At 45.2% G+C, this 27,969-nt stretch overlaps 1 protein-coding gene across 1 annotated transcript in view; it reads left to right on the forward strand.

Annotated features, from left to right (window-relative positions):
- The window catches only part of LOC144157691 (uncharacterized), a 43,802-nt gene extending 18,136 nt beyond the window's left edge, over positions 1 to 25,666 (forward strand). Inside the window, exons 2-4 of the mRNA XM_077688484.1 lie at positions 11,044 to 11,076; positions 17,891 to 17,980; positions 25,270 to 25,666. Of these exons, the coding sequence (XP_077544610.1) occupies positions 11,044 to 11,076; positions 17,891 to 17,980; positions 25,270 to 25,356 (210 nt within the window). The 3' untranslated portion in view covers positions 25,357 to 25,666. The remainder of the gene's footprint in view (positions 1 to 11,043; positions 11,077 to 17,890; positions 17,981 to 25,269) is intronic.
- Positions 25,667 to 27,969: the final 2,303 nt, after the last annotated feature.

The raw sequence follows: 27,969 nt of genomic DNA on the forward strand, positions 1-27,969 counted from the left end.
GTCTAAGTCCGAGTGGCGCTGCAGGTTTTTGTGAAATCACCGTATCTGTATATTATCAGGGGTAACTATCTCATTAGTGCACGCGAGGCGCGGGTACGTTGCTGTCGAAGGAGTTGCGCTCGCTGTGAGGTCATGCGAAGGGTCACCGGCTATCAATAGGGCTGGGAGCGCCGCAGTGTCTCGGGATGCCATACTGCTCGAAGTTCCTCGCACGCAGTTCTTCACGACGTGGTCTGACGCCGATCTGGCGGGACTGGGTCAACGGGAGTGCCAGTTCCTTTTGTATTGCACGCGTCCTGTTGACAAAGGACAGGAATTTCGTCGTTGTGGGGCATAATTTCGTCGCGTGCCGTATGAACAATACCTGAGAGAGGCCATCCGAACGTGGACGGCCAGCGTTTAGAGTTGCCTAAGTCGTCGGTTTCAACCTCTGTTTTGAGTTTTTTATAGTATAGATGTTTTTTTTTTTCGCACCTGATCAGTCTCCGCGTTATTTCTTTTGCTTTTCCCTTATCCGTAGTTCTAACCACAGCAACAAATTTGTGCGTCACATCCACATATTTGGCTATCCTTGCTTGTTTCCTTTATGTTCTACTTTGATTGTGTTCGGTATACTTTGTAATTCTTGCGTGTGGATTTAAGGTGTGACTAGGCTGTTGAGTTTAATTTTTTTTCTTGTTACCGATTGATTTCATTGATTGCAGGGTTCAACGCGCCGACGCAACGCGGACAATGAGGCGCGCGGTAGTGGAGGGCTCCGTATTAATTTTGAACACCTTGGGATCTTTAACGGGCGCCGAAATCTCGTACACACGGCCGTTTTTGCTATTCGCCTTCATCAGAAAAGGGCCGCCGCGGCCGGGTATCAAACCCGTGAACTCGTGCTCAGCAGCGGAACGCCTTAGCCACTGAGTTTTCTTTTTATCGCCTTCTGACTTAAACTTGCAGGGCGAACTTCGTAGCCATTACTTGCTCTCCTGTGTTTTGTTACTCGAACATTTGTACTGTATGATCCGCAAACCTAAAATTTTGTAACCCCCTTACTCAATTCTCAGCAAATGACTTGTAAGGTATTCTAAATACACTGCAAAAATGAATAACCATTCACTGAATGCCTATGGGTTGTTCCTTTCGGCACAGATTTTTATGCAAGAAATTTAACTATGGTGCTGTGTGTGAGTAAATATCTATTTGCACATCTCAAGCGCGGAAACTTTAAGCCACATCTGTAAGACCGAAGTGGAAAGTGCCATATGTGTTGCATTTATAATAGACGAGCAGCAAATTTGCAGTTAGACATGTCTTGAGCTTGTCCGGTGCTCCCTGGAAAAAAATTTGTCTTGGAGCGTTTCTGTGCATTCTTTTTATCTCCAGATAATCTGCTGCTGGCAGTGTTCCTCTTTGTATAATATACGTAGGTCGGTGTTAGTTTTACATTTCTCACTTTGTTTCACCTCAGGATCATCCGACACCATATTTAAATTTTAAAAATTGAAATGTAACGTTAATGTAACGTCACGTTCGAATGTTCGGAAAGTAACTAGACCGCGTTCGTTTTCCAATAAAAAAACTTGTAACGGGACCTCTTTTCAAAATTCGGAAGGAACGAGGAACGAGCTTTCGTTCCTGTTTTAGAGGAACGTGTACAACACTGGAACCAGCCAACAAAGTGCGTGCAGGTCTGCTTTGCTTTTTCAGAATATAATAAACAAGAAGCTTGCTTTCACGAATGCATGATTTTGCGTTTGCTTTCTCGGGTGCCACTAGACGCCGAACGCGGTTTTCACACGCGTCACTGGCACCGCCTCGGCGTACTGTCGTCTCCCACCCACTTCTGGAGAAGCGCCTCGCACCACCTCGCCATACCGTCTTTCCCCACACACTTTCGTGACGCTTTTCTTCCTGTTCTTTCTGTCTTCAGTGTTACATTCATTGACACGCTAACGAGGCCAAAGGTGAAGTCAAACTACGGTAGCGGGCACCAAAGGGCTACGCACTAAAACAACCTAAAAATCTGCAAATACTCTGTTTTCCCCATACGCATGCTGCAATTTTAAAGAGGGGGAGGAGGAAATACTTTTATTCATATTGCTGAACGGCCCAGAGGGCGGCCCAGGGGAGTGGTTACTTCTTCACTGGAACCCATATGCCGTCTGCGCCGCCTGTCCTCTGTCCAGCAGCGGAAGCTTGGTAGCAGAGAGGGGCTGGAGACGACCTTAAATTAGTACCGACATGAACATTTTGTGTTCCACTTTTATTGTTGTTATCGATGCCTAATGGTCTGGGGAACCCGAAACAGCACTTTAAATACTTCAGCGCAAAAAAATTAATTACATTGAACGGCCTGAAAATTGTTTTTTATAATTCCCGCACTTTCATCCTGAAAGGCGCATATGACAGAATCCCGGAATGACCTCACCGCTTTGTGCGGATGTAAAAAGTTCCCCCTCACCTCCCAGAAGGGAATCGTGCAGAAATGCGAACGCATTGGGTGCACCGATGAGTGTGTTTTGAGTAATGGCGTAATTAATGACGAGAGTGTGAATGTAATCATTTATTCATCAGCACCTGTTTGTGTTATCGTTGTACCTGACGGCCACAATCACTGCCTTGTGATCGCTGAAGTGCACGGTCAAAGGGTCTTTGAGATGCATACGCGCGTCACAGTTTCGCGTAAAGACCAGATCATTGCAACTCCCGTGAATGGTAGTGGGGCACGTGTCGAAGCCGGCAGAGAGACAATGCATAGAGTGCCTGGTCTGCATGTACTCGACCAGCCACTCGCCACTCTTCTTGCGCACGTCAACGTTGAAGTCGCCAACCAAGACTATGGGGTCACAGGGATTGGAGCGCACGCGCACACTTTCCATAGCCGCGTCCAGCTGCGCGGCAACGGCGTCTCGAGCGAGCTTGGGCTCGAGGTACACGGTCACCACAAAGACTCCGTCTCTGGTGTAGGCAAGGGTGTACAAGTCCTTGTACGGAGACGTGTCTCGAACAGGAGACGTGGCAACGGCGTGCGATATCAAGTTCCCATACACGTTAGACACGAGACTAACACCGCAGTACTCGCCGTCCTTGCCGCTTCGAGCAAACTAGTACAGCTTGCTTCAAGCGCATGCGTTCGGCATTGAGCGCGGAGAGATAACACCTCCGGGCGCACGCCGACGGAGCACGACAACCCCCGACTAAGAAATGCATTCGCATTTACGACGACGACGAAGGCAGAACTACGAGGCGCGCGCTCACATGCGCTCGCGCTGGACGAATGCAGGCGCACGCCGCTCGATGGACGCAAGACAACCCCCGACTAATAAATGCATGCGCTCTTAAAACACTTCGAAGGCCACTGGGGGTGTTGTTTATACCGTGCCGCCACCGGGGTTGAACGGCTGAGCTGATTGAACGTTCACGGCCTACCATTGCGGCGGAAATTCGATGACCGCGTTCAATAAAAGTCCTGATGGCGACTTCTATTGCAATTCCGGGCTATATTATCACTTCCTTTCCCGTGTGTTGAACTTTATTTTTGCCAACAGTGCCTTTCTGGGCAGCGGTTATGACTCTATCTCTGGCTACGTGCTGTGGCTACGAAAACGCCTGTGTGTACGAGATTTTGGCGACGTAAAGATGCCCAGGCGGTCAAAATTAATCCGGAGCCCTCCACTACGGCGCGCCTCATCACCTGCGTTGCGTGGGCGCGTTAAACGGTACAATCAATCAACTTCATTTATGGAATAATTCAGTACATACTGCATTCAGAATACCAAAAAGGGGATGGTAGGAATACACAAAAGAGACACTAGATTGCCAACACTGAATCACCCAGAATCAGTCACATTACGCGCCAGTAACACATCTGCGGGTCTGCTGTTCCCCTACTATACTGTGAGGAGGAAAAAAGTTAAACGAATTAGTACGTGCAGGTTTTGTCTAGAATGGGCTCGATGATGCTTCCAGTCGAACAAATATGACAGCGCTATATATAAAGTGCTGGGTTTAAATAGGATTGTTCCGAAGAAAGTTAAAATAGCAGCTTTAAACGCGCGAGCTCGCTTGCCTTCTCCAACGTTAACATGTTGCCACTAACTGCAAGAAATAATGCCTATGCGGGGCTATGATAACAGTAAAAATGATGCTGGCTGCTTTTTTCTAAATTCCTAGTGTATGAATGTTTTAAAGAAAGGAGTAAGGTAGTTGAACACGCAAGTTGACACCTAGTAAAATGACATAAATTAGTAACATAACGTGTGAAGGGGCGAAAAGTTAGTTTATGCCAGAAAAACCAGTTTTCTGGAGCATACCGACAAATGTTCTTCACGTGACATGGCTATATTGGTCAGTTGTCACCAGAACGCACAGTATATTGTCACGTAGACGAGGACGAATAGGCCAAATCAAACCGATTTATTTGGGGCGCACTTGGGCCCGCAGACAAGAGAACAAAACGTGACCTTGCTCGCTGCTTGGCGTCTCACACAACACACGCGCCCAGCGTATTCGTCAACCTGCGTCCCGCACGTGGCGGTCCAGTCCACTAGCGAATCAGCTCTGGAAGTGCGTCAGGGTTCTCGAGCGCGTTGCCAAAGCCACCGCAGTGGGACACGAAATTAGCTTGGCGCTCATACAGGCTTGCACGCTGCCGTAGCGTTCTTTCTATCATAGTAAATTCGGTAATAAATTCGCGCACAGTCTTTGGCAGGCTTCGAACAAGGCCTCCGAACAGCTGTTCTTTTACCCTGCGCATGAGGTGCCGTATTTTTTTTTCTTCGGCCATGGCGGGATCAGCTCTTCTGAAGAGGTGTTCCGTGTCTTCCGCGTACATGGTCACGCTTTCGTTCGGGAGCTGAACCCGGTATTGCAGCTCGCGCTCGGCCTTCTCTCGGCGGTCGCTCTTTCCATGTGCATGCAGAAACTCGCTTCGAAATTTCGTCCACGTCTTTAACCTCCGTTCATTGTTCTCAAACCACGTGCGCGCACCATTTTATAGGCTGAAGTACACGTGTCTTGACTTCGCCGCGTCGTCCCACTGATTAAAGGCAGCTACTCGTTCAAACTGGTCTAGTTAGTCTTCCGCGTCTTCGAATATTTCGCCATGGAACGATTTCGGGTTCCGAGGGTTCTGAAAACTGATGATGGGGCTGGCCATACCTTGCTGCTGGGTTTGCGGTGCGCCGGGCCTGGCTCTGGTTTCGTGGAGAAGTCCAAACTCTGGCGACGCTCCTTGAAGCCGCCGGCTCGCCCGGTGAAAGGGAGTGTCCACAAGAGGAGGCTTCGAAGGGCTCGCGTTGCGGCTCTTCGATGGCGTTTGAAGCATGGGATAGGATTACCCCGCACCTTCACCAGTTTGTCGCGTAGACATGGACGAATAGGCCTAATCAAACTGACTTATTTGGGACGCACGTGGGCCCGCAGACAAGAGAACAAAAGGTGACCTTGCTCGCTGCTCGGCGTCTCACACAACACACGCGCCCAGCATCTTCGTCAACCTGCGTCCCGCACGTGGCGGTCCAGTCCACTTGGTGATCATGCGAGGGGTGGCCGGGTGTATAACCGATGGTTAGCGCGTCACGGCAACACCGGCGTGCGCGTGTGGACGAGCTTAGCTCTGAGGCGATTGGCGAGCATGCGGCAATATCATGATTAGGATTATCAGGCCTGTAAGAATACGGGAATCTATGTTCTTTGAAAAGGCCCTGAAAGAACTTTTGCCGATACATGGGTGTCCACATTTTTAGGTAAATCAATCTCCTAGTAATCACCTCCTTCAAGAATTTCTTAACGCGTTCTGTGTTTGTAGAGTTATCGCAAATCAAAACATCGCACTTTCGCCCGCATGGCGATTCACCTTGGTTTCATCCGCTTCCTGGCGCTGCACGAGCGACACTGCCCATGATGACTCGTTTTTCGGTGATATGTACAAGAACACCCGGTTGCGGCATCGTCCGCTACCGTGATACTCTAGGCCGCAGCCTCGCTCTGGGCCGGGGCCGTCTGACTCTGCGTTCCGTTCGGACCATGTTTTTGTAATTTTGCTTACGAACCCTGCACTACGTTCACGGCTGGAAAAGCTGAAGGAAAGAATGGGGTGGGACATACGTGAGTCTAAAATATCCAAGACTCCTCAAAATTAGTTAGAGTGAGCACGTACATGCTTTGCGAACCGACGTAGGTTTATATATTGTTTATTTGGCCGCTCGTTCCCGCCAATGCCTAGATTAGTTGTGTTGTAGTGACTCCATGCACCCGCGTACCAGACAGTTTTAGTATTCTATTCAGTTATTCAGATCGGTTCTAAACATTTATAACTGTAACAAAAAGCAGCGGTAGGGTGTATGGTATGGTACACGCACTTTTTTATGTGCATCGGGCATGCATTTTTCCTCCCTCCAGTTTTTCCGTGAAGCTATTAGGCGACTCTTTGTTTATCAACTGCTAGACCATTACACCATAACAGATAATACGAGCGGTCTCGGAAAAGTATCGCCAGTTAAGGTGCCCTGCGCTCCGTTTTGTTAGTTTGCGCGTATAATTGCAAAAAACAACTTTCCCGGCATCGCCTCTTGTCCTCGTGCCCTGCAGCCCCTTTTTTCTCTATAAAAACTGTTCGTTTATTTTTTAAGTGGTTAGGCGTGCCAGTTGCGATGCCTGGAGTGTTTGGTTGCCGCCTAGGCCCTATATTCCCACTTCGCGCCCCAAGCCTACCGTATGTCTTGTTTAGTGAATGGGAGGAAACTATCTTGACTTTGTATAAAGATTTCCCAATTTTACAAAATAAACCCATAAATATTTCGTCCCCTGAAAGTACAATTGCGTTTTTATATATAAAAAGTACGAGTTTAACACTCAATGAATCATACATATGACTTAAACGATCAATTCACGTTTGGTATGCTAGATCCACCGTTCAAACAAAAAGTTTTGTTTCGGATTCGCGAATACGATTACGAATACATGCCACTTAAAAGGCAGAAAAGTAAAGGAAAAAGCAACATCCTGTCCGGATTAGAACCAGCGGCCTTGATTAAGCGGGCTGGAGGCATTAGTTGACTGCGCCACAAAATAACCGGACATGGCGTTGAAATAGCCTATATACGACACTGAGACCCACCCTTTGTGTCACATCATTGTATTGTACATGACGTAAAGGATTCTCGACGGGTGAACTGAACATTTCTTGAATAACAGTTCCCCAGTAAGGTTATATAAAGCACCCGACCTCCGCCAACAGCATTGTTCCGGCTGCGACTGCGATTTTGCCCCGCGGGAGTTGTGCTCGCCATACTTTGGTTTTACGCTTTACACTAAATAAAACCTTTGGTCCTTCGTGATTCCGTATTACCTCATAAACCATTCATAACTCCTCTTCAGCGGTTAAGTAAACGGATATTTTGTACAAGTGTTGCTGGTGGTACAGGAATACGTAGTTTGCAACTCCGCGAAACGATTTTTCGCCAAAGAACGGACGAAACACTGTACGCCAAAAGGGGGATCGCATGTGTGGAGCTGCAAGAACTTCATGGACCTTACTATGTTTATTACACTCTAGGAAGTAACAGAACAAAGCCGCATTCATTACTGCACTATTATTGTAAGGGGTGCAGTTTTCACTTCTCGATCGAGACGACTGTTCCGCCAACTGTCGTCGTCGTCGTCTTCGGTCAGCAAGCCAGTCACACGACGTGGACTTTCGATCAGCCGACGTGTTTGTGTCGCCGTCGGCGTCAGGAACTTGGCGTCCCCGTCGTCCTGTCATCGTGTCGGTCTAGCCAACGCGCCTTAACGACAAGTGTCATAATAGAGTAAAAAAAGATAAATATGGAAGAACCCGATTGATTTAATCGGGCTGAAGGAAGCGCTAATTAACGGAAGGCCGCACTGTGACCCACAGAAGCTTAGCAGACGACGCTTCTCTTCAGTGGAAGTGAGAGATAAAGCCGTCCAATTGCAAGATTTCTGCCTCGTGACATGCACGGGAGAATCGATGACGTACACAGAAGAAGATGGCGGTGCCCAAAACACGCAGGGAAGTGTGCCAAGCGACAACAAAGTTTGCAATTAGAGTATGAGCTTTCCGCTGTACGTAAAGATGTCATACTTGGGGCAGACGACGTTGCCCACCCAACACAACGATTGCGGAAGTTCATTTAGTTTGTTCAAAGCAACTTTCAGGGCCCCTTTAGGTGATTTCAAGAAGTGCAAATTTACCACAGTCCACTTTCACGAACCGTTTCGGACACCTTCTAGAGACGGCATAAGAGTAAATTTGAAGGGTAACCGGGAGGCGAGAATATAAATGCGTTTTTGAAGTACAGAGTCGTCAGAAGAAAACCTGGGACCAACCTATGATGTGTCACTAGATTTTGAAATAGCATTCATATAAGTACCATGTAAAATAGCAAAACACAAGTACGCGCTCCTAAGGAACAACAATAATGTTGCAGAAAGAGAGTGGAAAAGTAGTTAAATGATTGTATCAAATCGTTCTCGAATAAAGAGACAGGACCGGATCATTTTGCTGCGCTGTATTTATAGTCGAAAGTTTTAAAGCTTTACGATCAGTTTACGGTGCGCACCAGGCTAGAGGGGTGTGCTCAAATATAAAAACTGGAATTCTTTTGTTTAGCCTTATCAAGTAACCACGCGAGTTCTAAAACAGCTGTTACGAGCGGGGTTATCTCGGAAAAGGGTTTCCGAAATTTGTGCTAAAAAGCGGTACAATAAGGTTACCAACCAAGAAAAAGATCAACTTTTTCACTACATGTTCGAAAAGTTGACATTAGGCAGTTAGAATTTTGGTGTGGTAATTGTCTGCGAAGAGGCGGTCTTAGTTTGCCACCTGCGTCTGCCACCTGAGAACTGTGCCATGGACCTTGGGCTGCTAACCCACAGTAATGTGGAGAATAATAGAAGACTACTCGCGCTCTCCTCAACAGCCAGCACATACCACAGTGTGTACGTGTCACTGCTCTTGGGAACCTTAGCAAAGTCCGGCTAAAAGAAGAGAAGATAGAAAACGGGCAAAGATAAATCAAGGACTTCTTGGCCAATCCACCGCGTGGGTATGTGCCATGGTGGGAGGCAACCAACCAACCAACGGCGCCCCTCAAAGCTACCACAAACACTGCCACATTTTTTTTAATATTTCTGAATACCTCGTATGTACACTTCTTATCTCTGCATAGCCACGTAACAATCTATATTATTCGTGTTCTTCCTACAATGAACATTTTGTTTACTATGTGACGGTCTGGTGTTTCTGTAGTTCCGCGGTACTTTTGATGTCGCAAATTATGGAATGTGCATATCAAGCTTGGTAGTACGTTGGTTATCCTTTGACGTCTACAGCAAGCATTCAGCTGTCTGGTTGCAATTTGAGAAGTCCAATTGAGAACTTGCCAGCTTCTTGGCACCAATGCGTACTTCTCGTAATCTGCCGCTTGAAATAACAGGAAACACAAAGCTTGGAGAATATAAGTGCGAAATTTCGACGGTACGAACACAATCGTTGTGAATAGAGAGCATAAAAAAATGGATGTCCGTACACCTTTTTTATGGGAAGCAGTGAAACTTTGCTGATATTTTTTGTAGCAGAATTGCGCGAGGTTGAGCCAAAAACCCGTTAATTGTAAGGCAAAAAGAAATGGTGTGGTCTGTTGGCGTTGTTCAAAACATAGATTTGGTGTCACGTTGTATGACGTTCATTACACCAGATACCACAGTACAATTTTGGTTGGGGCTTCTGGTGGCTTTGCCAAGTGAGATCAATAGTGAAGTCGTAGTGGTTCTTTTTTGTTCATTTCTGCTCAAAGCGCATTTATTCTGGCGCAACTGCATCAACATTCGTAGAAATAACAAAGAAGAATAAATAAGTCGGTGGTTGATCCAACGCCCAAACCACCAAAGAGACTTTGTGCACGGGATATATCAACGATAAAATTGTATGTATTTCTTCTTAGGTAGGAAATATTTAGGTTTACTTGGGCGAAGATTTGCTGCTGATGCGTTTGCTCAAGACTTGTTAAATGAAGCAACACGCATCTTCACTTTATGCGTTGGGATTCGGAAGGAAGAAATCTCTGTAGACCTACATTTTTTTTCCTTTCCTCAAACATTTCTCAACGCCCGTGCTTGTTACTGCTTCAAATACGAAGCGTTAAGTTCAATACAAAAATACAAGACTTTTTTGGCCGGTCGCAGGCGCTCGTCATCTTTTACCACCGCTGAGAAAGGGCTCCCAAAACAAGCAAAAAATTGCTTTTTTACCTTACATGCATTTGTGCGATAATTCACAGGTCGAGTCGGATGATAAGCCGGCTGCTTTGTAGTTCCCGTGAAGCAAACAGAAATTGGGGCGACCAATTTCCTCTCGAGGATTGATTGGGTGCCAACATGGGGATGGCTGTTTGAAAAGAAGATGTCGATGATTGGTTGTTACAATCGGCTGCGCCTGTTTTTAAGGTCGGTCGCTTGGACACCTCAAAGCAGTGTTTTCGGACGTTCGGCTATTCTACATACCAAACTTTCCGAAAGTAGACGGCCAGTGGTAAGCACGCAGTTACGTTTTTATGCCAATAGTATTACTTGCCACTTCATAGTAGTGGAACAGACGAAACTTGGTTAGCAAATATATTTTAAGTTGCACCGTTTTATGTAGTAGTCTAGTTAGATAGCGACTAAAATGTGGTAAAAACGATTACAACTTGATGTTCCTCACAACCAATGCTTGTGTTGCGAGTAATCACAAATATTCAGCAAGATATGTATAACTTCATTTTCTAAGGTCCACAAAGATAGCTACCATCCCAGAAATTTTCTATGGGAATTTAAATGAAGATGCCATAAAATGGTCGAGCTCTTATAAGCGCAGCTGCACCCCACACCCATGTATTTTGACAGCACGAAAAAGGAGAGCATGCGAAGAAACAACATAGTTTCTCTTCTGAATTAGGGTAGACTGCAAGGAAAATATTTTTGTACACTTTCAGTTATTCGTCTTTTCAGTGTTAACGTTGTGCCTCACTTGTTACTTTTTGCTTTCAGATATCAGAAGTCGACATGGGGATTTTCTCTATGGTAATATATTGTTTCAGTTTCTTTCGGCTTAGTAGGTGTTTTAGGACTTGCTCAAAACTTTAAAAACTGGCACCTTACATTTCATAAAACCCGAAGAGCAGGTCAGATTGTTTTCGGTATGTCTTTGTGGAAACAAAAGAATGGTAGCATTTTCAGCAATAAAAGTTGTAATATATTTCTAGAGCAACCTGAAACCTTTACTAAAACATTTAAAAAAATTTAAACTGCTTGACCAATGTAGCGAAGAAGCGCATTAAGTACATATATTTGAGAGTTGAAATGAATTCAGGTCAGTTACAATTTTTTGCGAATTAGGCTGAGTATAAATATGAACAAAAGGTGTTTACAGTGAACGCGCCATAACTCCATGTCTCGCAAGGTCATTTATCGCACCGCAGTGGTCTTAAGCCACCGCAGCGCACGTGATGCAGTTGTGACGTCACGGCACGTAATCCGCTGTGGAGAGGAGTCCCTGCTTTACTGGCTTAAAATTTTGCCGCTGCGGTACCACATGACTACGCCATGATTTTATAGAACGCGCTTCAGCGTAAGCGAAAGGCTGAATCAAATCATTCAGCAGACTTTCATGAAATATTGTATGCATATTTTTTTTCAGAGGGCGCCAAAAATTCTTTTGCTTGTGAAATTGCAGTGGTAGAGCGTCTATGAAGACAAAACAAAACTTTGCTTGATTTGAAAGAACTAGCTTTTGGTAGCTCACTCCCTGTCCTACCAGGAGCGAAAGACAGTTAGTAACCGACAAACAAAAGATATATTAAAAACTCAAATTTCGCTCTGCTGTTGCATAGTATGGGCAGGAGAGACCTACAATAGGGCAGCACTAAATACAGGTATCATGTATTTGAATACAAGTTAACATTTAGGTGGTGCAACAAACAAACCCTACTAAAATCCCCGAGTAATGTTTCGGGACGATGGGGTCGGCCGGCTTCCATCAATCGAAAAAAATGACTGCGGCGTAGCTCGGCTAGGTCCATTTAAGCAGCGAAAACACAACTTTGCCACAGATGGACCAATTTCCTCACTGCCTTGTTTAAGCAATGGCTGCACTCTCCCTTCTCCTTCTGCCCCAACCTTCCCTGTTTCACGCCACGGCGCCGTGAAGGAGGGATGAAAACGGCTCGAGGGGCGGTGGCCCTCACCGCAGCCATGGGTCACGTTGTATTACTTCAATGTGAACTCTTATACAAAGAGGAACTCACTGTATTAGCCCAATATTGCATTCACAACAAAACAAGAATGTGTGACATCATACAAAACACTTTGGGAAGCTTCGCACTAGGGGCTGAAGACGACTGCAAACAGCAATGTTGGCGGCCCCGGCTAGCTTATTCCTGAATTAGCCAAGTCAACGCCGCCTGTATAAACATTGCCTAACGCGTGAGCGACAAATGGCCAAACAGCCACTCTCCTGTTGCTCTCTCCTACCCTTCCCCGCTCCGTAGCCTTCCAGCGTGCTTTCGTGTCCGCCAGCCAGGGCCGCTTCTCGGAAACTATGCAAAATAGTGGAAAGTTTGTTTAGCGTCCCCGAGGCGGCGCTCCTACGCCTTCTTGTTTTTCACCACGCCTGCCTATCTTGGTCTGCCACTGATAAAACTTCCTTTGTCATGAAGCAAAATCCCTTGCGCTGCCGCTGGCTGATGCCGGCTTTGCGCGCTTATCTACTCGGATCACAGGCCCTGAAATTTTCGGAGTGGGGCATTCCACCTGTATCTCCTCCGCATTTAGGCATTGTTTTGACCCCGCTGTTCGCACTCCGCATCGGTACGCACTTTTAAAATTGAGGACTGTACTGTAGAAGCGCCCGGACAGCGTGGCGGGATTCCAGCTGCTTATCCTTTTGTTTCCTATTTTTTCTGAAGTTTACAAGCACGTGATATTATTGGAAAGTAATCGTAGAAGTGAGCGCCTGAACAAAAAACGTGCAGGCAATTTTTTTTCTTCTCTAAATACTCCAGAAAGAAAAATATCAGTAAAAGAATGGCTTCTCCATCCGAAAATATCATTTTTCTGTTAGCTATATGTCTACCCGAATATAAGTATGTTCTTACACTATTTCAGTCCGCCTCCGTCTTTATTTTTGGAAAAATGCAGCAAGTATGAAGCGAGCGACACGTTGAACGAGATCTCCAGTGCGCCACAGAACTAGCGTACCATCGCGGCTAAGATGTAAGCGAAACGTCCCTTGAAGCCCAACAGGCAAGCTGACAGACACACGTCGTAGAAGTGGGTGCAGCGTTCGCGACTCGCGAGCACTGACGTAAGGCGAAATGTCCGCCGGCACGCGCCACATAGCGGATCAGTGCCTGAACTAAGCGTCCGTACCCTTAACATTGAAAAGCGCGCGACGCGTCAGGCAATGTTAATACAGGCGGCGTTGGCCAAGTTCATGCGGGGGTATGCTTTGATGCGTGGCGTTATCTTTACCCGCCAAAGCACAAAACACAAAGCAGAACTAGGTCATTCAAGGAACACTGAAATGAATTTATCAAACTTTGTTCAGATTGCACAGACTGCCTCAAATAAACACACTTTTCAACGTTTTCCTCTCGATGAAGCAGTTTTTTATTTAGTAAGAATGAAAGATGAAAATAAACTAGGCGACATTTGCGGCGGCCGCCACAAGGCCAGTGAGGTGTATTGGATATTCCATGTGCCTGGACGGGGTGCAATATTACATTTCAAACCCGTTTCAGTTTTGTAATGTGAAACAACATGCTTGGCATGCTTGGCCTTCGCCGTTATTGTTGGTTGCGCTTATTCAATATTTCCGGAATGGCCATACCACGCTTCTGCCATGTTGTCGGCTGTATGATGTGTCAGATCAGTCTGCGAGAACTGATCACAATTGTAACGTTTGTTAGCTGAAGCGTACGCAGTGGATGTATCCCGTCCTCGTCATGGGCGACGCTCAAATTGGGGGTTTTCGCCAACCTTTGGAGATTGCTTGGCTCGTAGCTGTGTTGCCGGAGGTGCATTAGCACCAGCACGAGAGTCGGCTGATTTGGCAATATGCCCACAAGCATTCGGTGCTTTTGAAAACACCACGCCTACGAGATCTCGCCGGCACGTCAGTGTTAGTCTGCACGCATTCTGCCAACTCGCTTGTGCAGCAATTAAGGTTGCAGCTCAACATGGTTAATTAGGCATAAAAACAATACGTTTGTACTAAGCTATCAACTGCACGCCCCACTGCACCGATTGCTTCAGGCCACTCGGCTATGGGCCCAGCAATGCCAAGGGGGATATTATGAAGTGTATATCGTATAGCCTGTTTATCTCTTCTACTTCGGAATCTGTACCAGCTTAGATGAGTACTGCTTGAATAACGCTTGTTCAGTAGCTGTCTACCCAATTCACAAGATGGAGAGAGAGAGAGAAAATACTTTATTTAGGGGCCTGATAATTTATCAGACGTTCGGCAGCCGAATCCAGCTTGGACCCGACGGCGGCGTCTTTGGCCGGGCCGAGTTTGCGAGGATATTTTATCGGTAGCAAGCGCATTGCTTTTTTATAAAAGCGATAGCAAATGTGAGGTAGGGCGGCTGACCGTTATACTAGTGCTTCCGGCACCTGGGATGTCCGCTTTACAAAAATGGTTGAGTCAATAATAATTCCCTACTATCTATATGGACTTCGGTGACTCTTCCTCCACCCTTAAGCGGCATTCGATTTTCTACTAGTGCACCAGTCAGCAAAGCGTTGTATGTGCGCTTGTGTGGAACGTTTTTGACTTCATAGACTAATCTTGGCCGGATAATGCCAGCAAAATAACAGACAATTGGCACGTTCTGAAGGCACAAAGCGCCGCCGGCGGCGATCTGAGGTACTGCGTCGGAGGGCTAGCGAACCATGCAGTAGCGCAGTTAAGCCAAGCTATCTCGAGGGAACGCGTCATACCAAACATAATAGGAAATAGGCAAAAAGGACGCAGCAAGGAAGACAGCACTTTCGAATTGATTTTGCTACTCAGTAGAGACGCGTAAACAAACCTAGAGTTATCGAAACTAGTCTTAGGCAAACAATGGATTATAACTAGCGCAGGTAGTCCCACATTGTTTCCAGTCCACTGCACTGTACTTCTAAAGTATGTACAACGTACGCATACCCACCCACTTGGCTGTGAACCCCAGAGAACCGAAGGCTGCAGAGGGACGAGCTTGCTCAAAGTTATTGAACTCGTTCTGTGGACATTGTTCTGTTTGCGCGGTCTGTCGTGTGGGACTTTATATTAACATGTTCAATATGTTACCGCTTTGAGGCCATTCATGATCGTTTATTTTGACATTCTTATCTCTACACCAATGAACCCTAATGACTCGTCGCAACAAACGATCGAGCAAGCAAACCCATGACAAATTTCAAAGCTATGCTTGTACCAGTTGCAAGGCCCCTCCTCGCGACGCGTTTCAAAAGCCGTGCTTGTACGAAGTCTATCGTGCTTCGGACAGGTAGCAACCCGAGTAGTTCCAGGGCGTGGAGACGCAATGGTACGGTAAAGCTTCCGTGCCCGTACGCGCGACGACGTCATTGCTCCGCGAGATTTTTCAGCGCACATTCGCCGGCCCAACCACCAGCTTAACGAGCATCGCCGTTAAAATCGCTGAAAAGTAGGTGGGTCACGAAAAGCAGCGTGCGTTTTCGTTAGTTTCGCTATCGGTGTTTGCGATAACGTTGATATCTTTTTATCTGGAGAAGGGAGTTGGTTAATGGGATCAATTTGTATTTTGTGTACAGGGGCCCTTTAGGCCTCACCTTTTTGTTGTCTTCGTCTGGACATTGCTTGGCGTAAGACAGATGTCACTCGAGCTTTACTTTGTTTATTACCCTCCTTTCCTTTAGTTGCAGCTATAAACACTATAAATAGCAACTGTAACGAAAACCACAAAAAAAGAAAAACTGAAAGTGGAAGATGTATTTGCTGCGACAAGAAAGTCACGCAGTGCTGCTTTGTTAAGGTGATAACTACACATTTCACAGTACTTCCAAGGACGAAGACTGAAAGCGTATGTCAAAAGTGCTAAAAGATACCGCTTACGTTTTCATGGGCGAAGAAGTCTCGGGAAATGTAGTATATCACAGCGTGCCCCAGAGATCATGTCGCTCGAGCTCCTGGCATTCCTAGTGCGGATTTGGCAGACGGCAGGGGCATTTGTGGGGCTCTATTTATTTATTCATTTATTTACAAGTACCCTATGGGCCGAAGCATTATGAAGGGGAGTGGTAAGTACAGGGAATAATAACAATAATAACAAGGAATCAAAACGTTTAGCAGTGACAAATGCATGTACATTTCAAGTAGGCTTAAAAAATAACATTCAACATAGAAGAGGATTTACACAGTACTAGTCCAAAAAATACAAGGGTAGTTGTAAAAAAAAACGTTATACAAAAACGTCTATGAAACACATATCACTTCCGGGAACTTCTGCACGATGGAATCTGTGCTCCTGGAACAAATTTGCACTACCGAACATTCGCGCTGCTCCGCCATTCTTTTGCGATCTTTCAGAGATCAGCCGTTCCTCGAGCTTCTGGATGAAATTTGTATTTGATACAGTAAAATTTCTATGCGCCTGTTATATCAAACTACACCGAAAGTTTCACCACGAGCGGCTCTAATTAGTGTGCTATTTCGAGATTCAGTCAGAGAAAGCTGCTTGAAACAAAATCTGTGTGTTTCCGAAAGCAGTTCAAAACACGAAGCGAACTCATCGCAAAAACACTAGCCTTATGAGTTAAAACTTTGCCCGGCTTTATAAAACCGCAGACTGTAATAAATTCATTACAGTATAAGAATCATGTCCTTAATCATTTATTTTCAGCACCTATTATTTTGTAAATTCTAGTTGGAAGATCTTTCCAGGTGTCATCAGTTATGCAGCATACTACACTTTCCAGCTTATCTTAGAACAATAAATGTGTTCTAACTATGCCGAAGAATCTCTTCTGAAGGAACATTAAAACGGAAAAAGTGTGCGGCTGGCAATTAACAGGATAAATGGTGCGATGACCGTTCCAAAGAAGATTTTAAAATGCTCAATTATTTTTATTTGCGCGAGAATTTTTGTACCAAAGTCGCCCATCAGTGATGACTATTTCCCTTTTTACTGCTTTTAGGGAGCGCAGCGGATATAATCATGAATGGTATCCTAAAAACAAAGTGCCTTATGACGAGTGTAACGTTATATTTCGTACCCATTTTTTATATTCTTTATTATAACAAAGGCGGAACACTTCAGCGACATTTTCATCCTAATAAATCATTCTGATGGCTCGTTTAACTGTGAACAACTTTAAAAACGCCCAAAAGGGTATTAACTACAATATTAGTGTGTATATATGGAGAGTCATTTTCTTGAGTTGAAGAATTGAAAGGCCTATACAACACATTATCTATTTTTAATTGTTGATATGGTCTCTATGCGGAAACCATTACCGTGGTAATCCATATATCTGATAGTAACCACCACTCCCGATGGTTTTCAACTAGGCAAAACATTAAACTTTCTCTTGAATGGTGCCTAGTGATGTTTCCAGTGAACAACGAGGCCCACGACCACTTTTCGTGGTGCGAAATCATATAGTTCAGTTTTGCATCGTCTGAAAATAGGGTGTACCTTTTTCTATTTCTCGAGGATTTTAAGAACAAGGCAACAGATGGAGCGCCGGAGAGTCAAGAGTCTATTTTTTTGTATTGTTGACCTCTTTTTATTATTGCGCAACAGGCGCAACATTATCACTTCCGCAAATGACTTTTGGCAGAACTCAGCTATTGTAAGGTTTATTGCAGATTTTCAGATGCCTCGTTGTGGTGATGACCATTTTTTTCCTGGCACAAATGGATGCAGGAGTAATGGCGTGTGGTGACCTCGGAGAACTGGTGAGAATATGAAACACATGCAGACCTACACTATAAGCATAACTATTTATAATGTTTCTTGCTCTATGGCTCTCTCTAAGATTAACGAAATTTCTAAACAAAACAAACGACGTGATACCCGCAACAACAGAACCACATAAATATAAGCATGCCTATGACTTGATTGCGGAATAAACAATATTTTAACGCGCAAAGAGAACTAGACTGGCTAACCATAAAATCGGCTGGAAATCCTTGGGAGACGTCTTCGTCATTCAGTTGACACAAACACGCTGATTGGGATTATTCTTTCAAATGTATTGATTTTTTGTAAAAGTGTAAAGAAGGGTATAGGTGCATTGATAAAAAATCAATATTAAAACTTCATAACGTGTGTCCCCACACTCGGAATGAGCACTGAGATATCCCACCGAATAAAAGAAAGATATTTCTGCGTTTTCATTCAGTGTAAATGAAATCTTTCTCAAAAAAGGAAAACTAAACATCTTTAACAGAAAACCGCTTGTGTCTTTTATGTGTGTGTAACTGTTGGAGTTGTGTTGCCGTTTGTTTAAAATTTTCAAAAATACCATTTTTTTTCTCATATTTTTCTAGGGTATCCATATTCTAACATTCCTGCTGTCATAGAACCAACAAAATGGACTATAGTTTCATTGAATGTGCAAGGATTACAACAATGTTTTAAATTTTGTTCTCTGATTACTAGCAAAACAGAAAAGACCACATGGAAGCGAAATTAAGACAACCTTGTTTAGCAAAAAACCACAGTCATTTTGTGAGCGATATTAAAGGGATTATAATCTTGAAACGAATGCCCACTTTATAACGAAATATATTAAAACGTGTATTGGTCAATACTTAAAAATGTAGGGACATCTCAGGCCTCCCCCTCACAAGCTTCAGGTTTTGCAGGTTGCGCAAATCTGACACATCTTTAGAAGACCACTACAGGGTGCTTCACCCACACCTACTTAACCCCGAACCATGCTCTGGATTGGAACCGCGTCCAGGGGCAAGTTATGTAGGTTCAGCAGCGGCATTGCACACTGTCATTCCTTGTGTAACGATACCGACGTTTGGTACCCCCAATATAAATTCTTTTCTTCGGCTGCCTACTCGGTTTTCTACTGACTGCGTGCTTCTTTTTACAATGCATAGAAATCGTCAATTGGCGTATCACAACGCTCATTCATTGTTTTGTCAGACTGTGCTTTAACTTTACGGTGGGCCATGCTCTTACGCTATGTGTATTCAGTGACGAGCACATTTTTATGACATGTGCCCGACCTATTCCTGATACAACACGTTGCTCAGAAACGAGGACGCACGTTGCCCCCGATATGAGAAGTGAATTCTATAAATTGTCGATGACACCTAAAAGGGCAATGGTGTGTCTGATTTATATATGCAGCGGTTGTTAATATACAAGAGGATATCAAATTATTCAAAGACGTAGGTGGAGGACTTACACAAGGCACCATCACCTAATATGCAGCTACAAGCATGGCAAATTTAATTTTAGTTGACGTTGAATACTACTTGCAGTCATGTGCATTGCTGAATAATCGAAAGAACGCCGCCCTACTCACGGCTGGACAGTGCCCCTGCTCCAATGACAAAACGGCAGAGCGTGGCAGCAAAAGATGTTATAAAACAAACTAACAATAACAACGGACAAAAGACGGGCACAATAAGAACTGTTGTTTAAGCAGATACATTTATTGGCGTTCGTGCCGAATACTAAAAGCATTTTCTTCAGGGTACTGCAGGATGTACTCCGCACTGATAGGTTGACCAAACCATATTTCTTAAGTTTAAATGCACAATCTACGATAGCGTCTGTAAGCCATGTGATGTCTGAGCAGATTTTATGTGCCAGTGGTCATGGTGTGTCGTTTCACAATAACTCCAGTCAAGTGTGAATTGGGCTTTAACACAGAAAAACAAAATACCTATACAAATGAAATTTGAAGAATTAGAGCACGCGAAAACCATTTAGGCGATTGACTACCATAACAGGGATTGTTACAAACAAAGGACTTGAAGGTATTTAAGGTGGACCACCAGCAATTGAGCGTAGTGTGCCTTTCTGTAAACGTAAATATTTTTGCATAGTTCAATGTGTGGTGGTTTCTAAAACCAAATCAGAGAACGTAAAAGGCTCTTGAAATCGTACATGATAAATCAAAAGCTTTTCCATATCGACTTTCAACTGGAACAAAAAAATGACAGGACTTAGAAAGGAAACACGGACGGTCGTTTTTTTTTGTAGTTTTTTGTCGTTTTTTCGTCGTTTTTTTGTTCAAGCTGAAATTTCAAGACGATATGGAAAACCAACTCGCCCAAACCCAAGCGATTCTGCTTTTTATTAGCAGCAGGAGTTACGGAGAATACTGGCTGGAGGCCCATGTTGGTAATTTCGTCCCGAAAGACGGCTAGAATCAGCGAAATGGCTGGAACAGGGCTGTCGATTGCATGAGACATGGTTTCGGCAGTAGCAGTCGCTTCGATTTCTCGTCCTACGATCTTTTGGGCGGTGTTTTCAAGGGCGTCGCAGTAAGAAGGAGCTGGCTAAAACGACTGCTGGGCTGGTGCTTGGCAAGAAGAAGTAGCAGTGGTGTTGAGCAGTCGTTGGAACTTCTGCGTGATGCGAAGGCTCTTCGCTTGCTCGAAGCGCCGGCATTCCTTCAGGATAGCATCAACTGTCATATAGTCCTTGAATGTGAGCAATTGAAAGGCGTCGTCAGCTATTTCTTTGAGCACAAGCCCAACCTTGTCCTGCTCGGTCATGTTGGCATCGACCTTACGACAGAGAGCCAGAACGTCGTGGATGTAGATGTACAGATCGGTCGACGTTTGGGCACGTGAGGCAAGTTCACTTTTTGCACGTAGCTGATGGGCGACAGGTTTGCCGAACTCTTCCAATAACCTGGCTTTACAAACATCCCGGCTCGTGAGCGTAGCTTCATTTTCCTTATTACCACGTAAGGGCCGTGCATCTGAGGCAGTAAACGAGGTTGGCAAGCATGAAAATGGGGTCCCAACGATTGTAGGCGCTTATCCGATCATAGTGCTTGATCCAATCTTCGACGTCGTCGTTGTCAGTGCTGGTGAATAAACCAAGCTCGCGGGTCTGAGTAGCGATGACCAGCGGAGTTTCGGACTCACTGGGCGGAGCCTTGGTGGCAAGATGAATAAGATTCCCGCTGCGGAATAACGTTGTGAAGGGTAACGAAGTTTCGAGGATTGGGGAGCCAAGACGAGAGTGGAGGGTTGTCGGGCAACCTTTCCCAAGATGCTACGGAGACGAATATGTAAAAATGAAGGTGTAGAGAGAAAGAATGCCGTTTAACGATGCTGACGAGGTTTGCCCAGCAGATAGCCTAACATGGTATGTCAGGTGAATATTAAAACAAAAAAAAACGAACCGACAAGAGGGCTGTAGACAGAGTTAGGTAGTTCATGTTAAAAATAAAACAAGTGTTAAAACGCACTGGAGGAATGTTGGAACGCACTGGAGAAAAGCTCGCTTTTAATTTTAGCAGAGTTCAGGCAATCGCGGAGCGACTACACGTGGTCATAAGGTCACTAGCTCAGGTTCAAATAAAAGAATTCGAAAACACACACTACAGAAATGTTCACTTTCTATTTGAGCACAGTTCAGGAAACCGCGGAGCGACCACAAGCGATCATGGCACGTTGACAGCCAACCTAGCAGTCATGGTGATCACAGCCCCAAAATGTCCGCTGGGACACCATAACAGTTTGAGAGCGCAAGGGTGATGGTCACGGTACTGTAGCACATGTCGAATCAATGCTCGCCACTATTAAAGACTCCGAAGTAGGCCTGAACTGCGGAGGGAGCTTAGGAAGGCCTTCTTCGCTCGTGAAGTCATCTTTGCACATGGCCAGGGGCCAAGCATATCATTCAGCGTAAGACACAATGTGGGTAGCCTCCCCAAAGTCACCGTCACGGAGCGTCTCGGTTCGTCATATCGTTTACACGCACATTAGACATGGTGAATATCTTCGGGACAGTCACAGTGTGGACAGAAATGTGAGCTGGTCTGCTGAAGCTTGAAACGAAAAAGGCGAGTGTAGGCGACGTTCAGGCGTATGCGGTGTATTACGGCTGCATCATGTTTGGTGATATTAGAGGGCATTTTGAAAGTACATTCTGGGTCGACAGAGTAGAGCTAGGTATAGCGACGTGATGGATCAGCCCATATAGAAAGCTGTACCTGCCGCGCAACACGACACACAGTTACGGCCGCATCCTTCCTTGGGAATAGTATTGCCGTAGTAGCCACTTGTCGATTGTGAGCTTGGGAAGCTGCAGCGTCTGCTGTAGAATTACCCGATACACAGCAATGTGCGGGTATCCACTGTAGTTCGACGGAATGGCAAGCACTGACGGCTTGGTGATGCAAACACTGAATGTCACAGACTAGCTGCTCAGTAGAAAGAGGCTGAAGGCATTGAAGGGCCGCGCGGGAATCTTTAAAGATAGCCCATTGACTGGGAGACTGCGTGGTGATGCATTCAAGAGCAGAACTGAGGGCGGCGAGCTCAGTCACTGTTGATGATGTCCTCTGACTGAGTTTTTTGGCTATCGTAGTGCACTACGCAGGTATCCAAACACCAGTCGCGGAAGATCCTTCTGTTACTGGCCATCAGTATATATATGTTTATGGTCTGCGTATTTGCTGTCTAGAAGTTGTAGAGTGTAAAACGTAAGAGCTGGAGCGGGAACATTTGCTCTTTGCGTAACTTCTGGCACGGCTGCCTAAATACTTATGGGTGGGAGCAACCATAGTGGGTACGAAGGCAGAGATGGGATCTGGTAATGTTTCGGTAAAAGGTCATGCAGGTCTGAAGCAGAGGTCTCAGCGAATGGAGGGTGCTTCGGAGGTTTTACTACACTACAGCACATGCACTTGGTAAACTAAATGAAATTCTGAGAAAAGCAACTGGAAACTCTGAAATCACGCATTTTTAAGCGGCTGAAAGATATTCTACTTCTCTATATTGCATACAGGCCGAACAGCACAACAGTCTTCTGGTAAACCGTTGATTATTTTTCACGAATAGGCACCTAATATCATGACGTGTGAGTGGATAATTATTGTTTAAAATATCTACAGGGCGTCCAAAAACATATAACCTTAGCCCTTAATAAAGGCCGGTTCCATTGTATCCGGCCTCTGACAAAAGAAGTTAGCGTACCACACCACAAACAACCATTTGTTTTTATTCAAACATGCTGGCAGTGTTTTTGATTGTAATTTAAAAAGGCAGTGTAATTTAAAAAGGTATTCGTTGAGGGCGGCACGAGCTTGTTCTTCAAATAGAAAATAAAAGGTCCCGGGCCCGCACTGTGGAAAGATTGATGCAATGGCATAAAGAATGGCATATTTTGAAATACTTCATTATACATTTTCTTGCAACTGTTCCAAATTACCGAAACAAAAATGGCACACGCCGGAAAATAACAACCCCTACCACCTATGTTGGGCACCTTTTCCAAGCGGTACAAAAGGCACCACTTTAAGCATTGGCTTCCGCAAAAAGATATATGTGCAGCGAGTGTACTGTGGCGTTCGACTGAAACGTGTGTTACAAACATCTGTTGAGGCCTCAGGAGTCATTTCAAGACGCCGCGCACTGAAGTACCAAATCCTGTTGGCGCTGATGGAAAATGTGCAGGGCTTGAAAAGTTGAACCACGGGGAAGGAAAAGAAACGAAGAAAAACATTTTGTGGGTACGCGCTTAAACTTGAAATACAATGAAAACCCAAGAAGATAACAAAAGCTATAAAAACAAGAGGGGACCACAGCAATGATCATGCGAAGATACTCTTTCACCACTTGCATGCCAAGAGGAGTATTTTGAGCATGCTAATGACGAAAGCAGCGCTGCGTGCTGCTACTTAGTGTATTTGGGTTGCTTACACGGAAAGTTGCTCAAACTTCCTAAACCAAAACAATGAAAAAAATGCAACACAGAAAAAATGCTATAATCAGTGAGGATAGCAGAACATTATGAAAAAAATCAATGCTCACATGAGCAGCTTATGCAGTGCAAAAAAAGCAGCAAAGCACAGGTATCATAAAAAGATATTTCTTGCTAGGAATTGTGCTGGCCAAAGCCCTCAGTCACATACACGCAGAAACAAAACGACGCAAAAAGAAAAAGGTAAGTACGGTGATAATGAAAGAGGGGTATTGCGCCGCAAAACGTGTTTTTATCGGTGTTTGCGATATCTACTGCGATAGACTATCTTAGGGGCAGCTGTGACATGCGGTCACCTATGAAAGTGGGCTTCAGGTGGAGATGCAAAAGAACACAAACGTGTCGCGAACGAAGTGGCGGGTGCTCACTGCTGGTATAACTGTCCCTAACTATCACCGTCGCAACTGTTACGACGGAAAACAAAACCTCAGATGTGTATTCTGACCTTGACGAAGAAATTGTCGCAACAGAAGTATACCTAACTACGACATACTTATGTAATGTATTGCTTTCCCGGTTACTCGAATTTTCAGTCTTAAGTCTGTTCCTAAACTTGATCTCTTACAGTGTTTTATTTTACTTTTTAAACTGCGCTCTCTGACCCTACGCTGGAGCCATAACATGAATTGTATTGTCCGCAGTCCTAAAAAACATTCTGAATTGTCATTTGAGAAATAATATTTACAGCGATATTTTATTTCACAGAAATAATTATATCTGAGAAAAAAACGACATTGATAGATTACAGGTATGTGCTGCTTGGAACAAGGATGGGAGTTCGACCCCGCATGGCAGTTGTTATTTGGTTGGGGAGAAAAAGAACATGGTGGTGTGCCGGCATTCTGGTGACTTAGAAGATCACCAGAGATCCACACAATTCCGTCTTCTTTGAAAACGGTGCGCCTCGGAAGAAAGGTTTAGCTTTGGCGTGAAAATACTTAAAATGTGAATTGTCTACTACTTTTGAGCACATTTAGGTTACTGGCACCAAAAGTTGTTTATCTAACACGTGCGATAAGAAATTCACGCGTGCGTCAGGAGAGGAGCCCCTATATCAGCTCAAGCAATACAAGCAAGGTACCAGGGTTTTTATTTTATGTGCTTGTTATTTTTCCCATGAAAGACAGGAAGTCAAGCGCAACATCAACTTCCCATAACACATCTGTGAACAGTGTTGGTTTGTGGCCAATTTCGGGGCTATTACTCTTGCCTCTTTGATGATGCCGATGTGCGAGGTGCCTGCGTTTATATGATGCGCTTCTACCATTTGTTTCAGTGCTATATGGCACAAGAGTCTTGCTGCGAAGGCTACCAATGCAGTCCAATAGGTAATGGTGCGGGCTTCTGCGTTGCATCTGACTAGCAGGACAGCCTTTTTTTGGTACCACGCACAGGACACAGACGATGGACTAGATTTGTGAATGAAAAACAATCCCTGGAAGACCTGGAACAAACATTTTGAAATACCAAATTTCAGAAAATATTCAAAGTAATCAAATAAAGGTTTCTCTTGTCTATGAAATAGAAGATCACGTTTGTCCGTCTTCACAATCATCATCATCATCATCATCATTATTGCTTTCATCTTCACTATTGTTACGCTATTTAGATGCAATGCACGGCTAAGGCATTGGTCAGTGAGTAAGTTGTTAGCAAACAGGTGGAACTAGCCCGGCAAGGCCTGCCGGCAGTCACTCCGCAGAAGCGGCATCTTTTAGAAATGTTTGATCCAGTCACCAAAAGCCCCAAACATCTGTGCACGTCACATATTTTAATAAATGCATCACAAGTCTCGCATAGTATTTGGGTGTCCTTCCGGGCATAGTGTGTATTCGAATGAGGCATGTAGGGTTGGTATTCTTTGAAGTTCTGTAAATGCAGGTGAGCAGTCTATCGCATGCAGTGTGCAATCCATGAAACAATGTGTGAAGCCACCACCACCGCCACAAGTTGGAGACATGGGCGATGATTTCAGTGTCAGCCCATATGCCCGTCCTGTGTCTTGTTTTTCTTGTCCCTATCGAATGCGCAATTTTAAATATGAAAATGAGCCAACTAGCCTAACAACAAGCTCAGCCCATGTGATTACGCTGGTTTTTGTGCTGAATTTTTCTGGATTCGCAACCGTACCGAAGCCTCGACTTTTTTTGTTCCTTGAGTAGGAGAATGCTCGTACCGTGCGTTCACGAGGACCTTAAAAGTTTGGTTATTACCTGCTTCTTAATGCACTGGCTGGTCAGGTATCACTCTCAACAATCTAAGCAAGGAAGGGGCTTCTCGGATCAACGAATCAGCAGTTTCTTATCCTCGCACACGTACGCTGGAAGGAAGCCACTGGAAGCGAACGCTTATGCTTTTTCCTTGAGCGGCTGATTGAGACGTAAGGATCAAGGGCGCGTTTTCTCAATAGTGAGCTCCCTTGCCAACAAATGCAATGTTGCTTTAGAGTCTCTTCTAAATACGGAGCGCGGCACCATAGGCAATTCAACCATCTGCAGGGCTGCCACAATGGCAACACACTCCGCCATTGTGGATGACATCACGTGGGGCAGACCAGAGTCCAACATTCAAAACAGGCGTCAGAAATGCCGCGGTGGTGTAGTTCAGCCCCCTGTACTCAGACCCGTCCTGAATATAAACTAACAATTTCTAATAGTCTAAAAATTTGTTTCAAGTGTCCACCAAGATCGCACAGAAAGTGTGTCCGAAGCCCGGCGCTTACGTTGCCACTCTGTGGCATATCTGACCAGCGCCCAGGTTTTGGCAGCCATTGATCATACAGGGACCAGCCAACATTCGGCACCAGCACTTGGGTGTTTCTTCAGCAATCCGTGTTCACAAGAGCAACGGCAGCTACCCTGCTGCCAGATATTCAGTTTACTTTCGGTGACGAACGTTCAGAAAAAGAAGGGCCGAAGTACGGCCCCAGGGGATTCATTTTTTCTTTTGGAAGCAGTGTTTAGCAAAAGCACGGTGGGTGACTGGCCACCAAGTATTTGTTTTGTTGTGGCAGTGGGTTTTAGGAAAGAAGCCGACCATCATACGCCCTGAGTCCATCCGCTTTTCCGACGGTGAGGTGTGATCAGCAAAAGAGCGGCAAGCATCCGCCCGAAGAATATTCGTGTTTTTTGGGCAACCCCTGTTGTGGAGGAGCCAGACACACGTAGGGACCCAGAGCATGCGTTTTTCATTCGGTAAGCAGTCTAGCAGTCACGGGGAGCGACCGGCCACTTTGTATTCGTTTTTTTTAGCAACCATTGCTCAGAAAGAGATCAGCCTGCATAATATCCTAGGTTATCCTCTTTTCCTTTGGTGAGCGGTGTTTAGCAGAATAGGAAACATCTGGGTGCTGAGAACCCATGTACTTGCAGTAAGTGCTTTATTAATGAGACTGGCTGATGTGCGGTTCGAGGGAATCTGTTTTTCAGTCAGTGAGAAAAAGGCCGTTACGTGGCCGAGCGATGCAGACGGATCAAACATCGGCTCAGTGTTTCAACACTTTCAATTATTGAACTTCGTTGGGTAAGCATGAATTAGTGGTAGTTTGTGGACTGGCAAGGTGCAAAACCTCGTTCGAAATCCGCAGTTCACCTCTTCGGCCACCGCAAGAAGAGGCCCCAAGAAGAGGGCCACACACTGACGGGCGCGCTAAGCCTCGTCAAGCAGTGTGCTACCACGCCTCACCCGGCGGCCTCGTCCTTGCACCAGCTTTGGAGTTATTCTTCCCCTCTACCAATGTCCAATAAAGACAATTTTAGAAGGAGATGACATCGACCCGGCAGATATGTCCCACACGAGATGGACCGTGGATTACCTAAAACAACTGGTCTACAAGGCAGCCGAGCATGCGGCCGCCACGCAACCGTTTAACCAGGGGGACGTCAACGGCCTTTCTCCCACCCCCCAAAGTAATACAGCCGCGTGCAAAAGTGCAGGCCTCTGGGAATTCCTCGGTTCAAAAGTGACATCAAGATTA

The sequence above is a fragment of the Haemaphysalis longicornis genome, unplaced genomic scaffold (assembly GCF_048455015.1).
Source record: "Haemaphysalis longicornis isolate Haplotype H1 unplaced genomic scaffold, Haemaphysalis longicornis Haplotype H1 scaffold_10, whole genome shotgun sequence".
Classification (NCBI taxonomy): Eukaryota; Metazoa; Arthropoda; class Arachnida; order Ixodida; family Ixodidae; genus Haemaphysalis; species Haemaphysalis longicornis.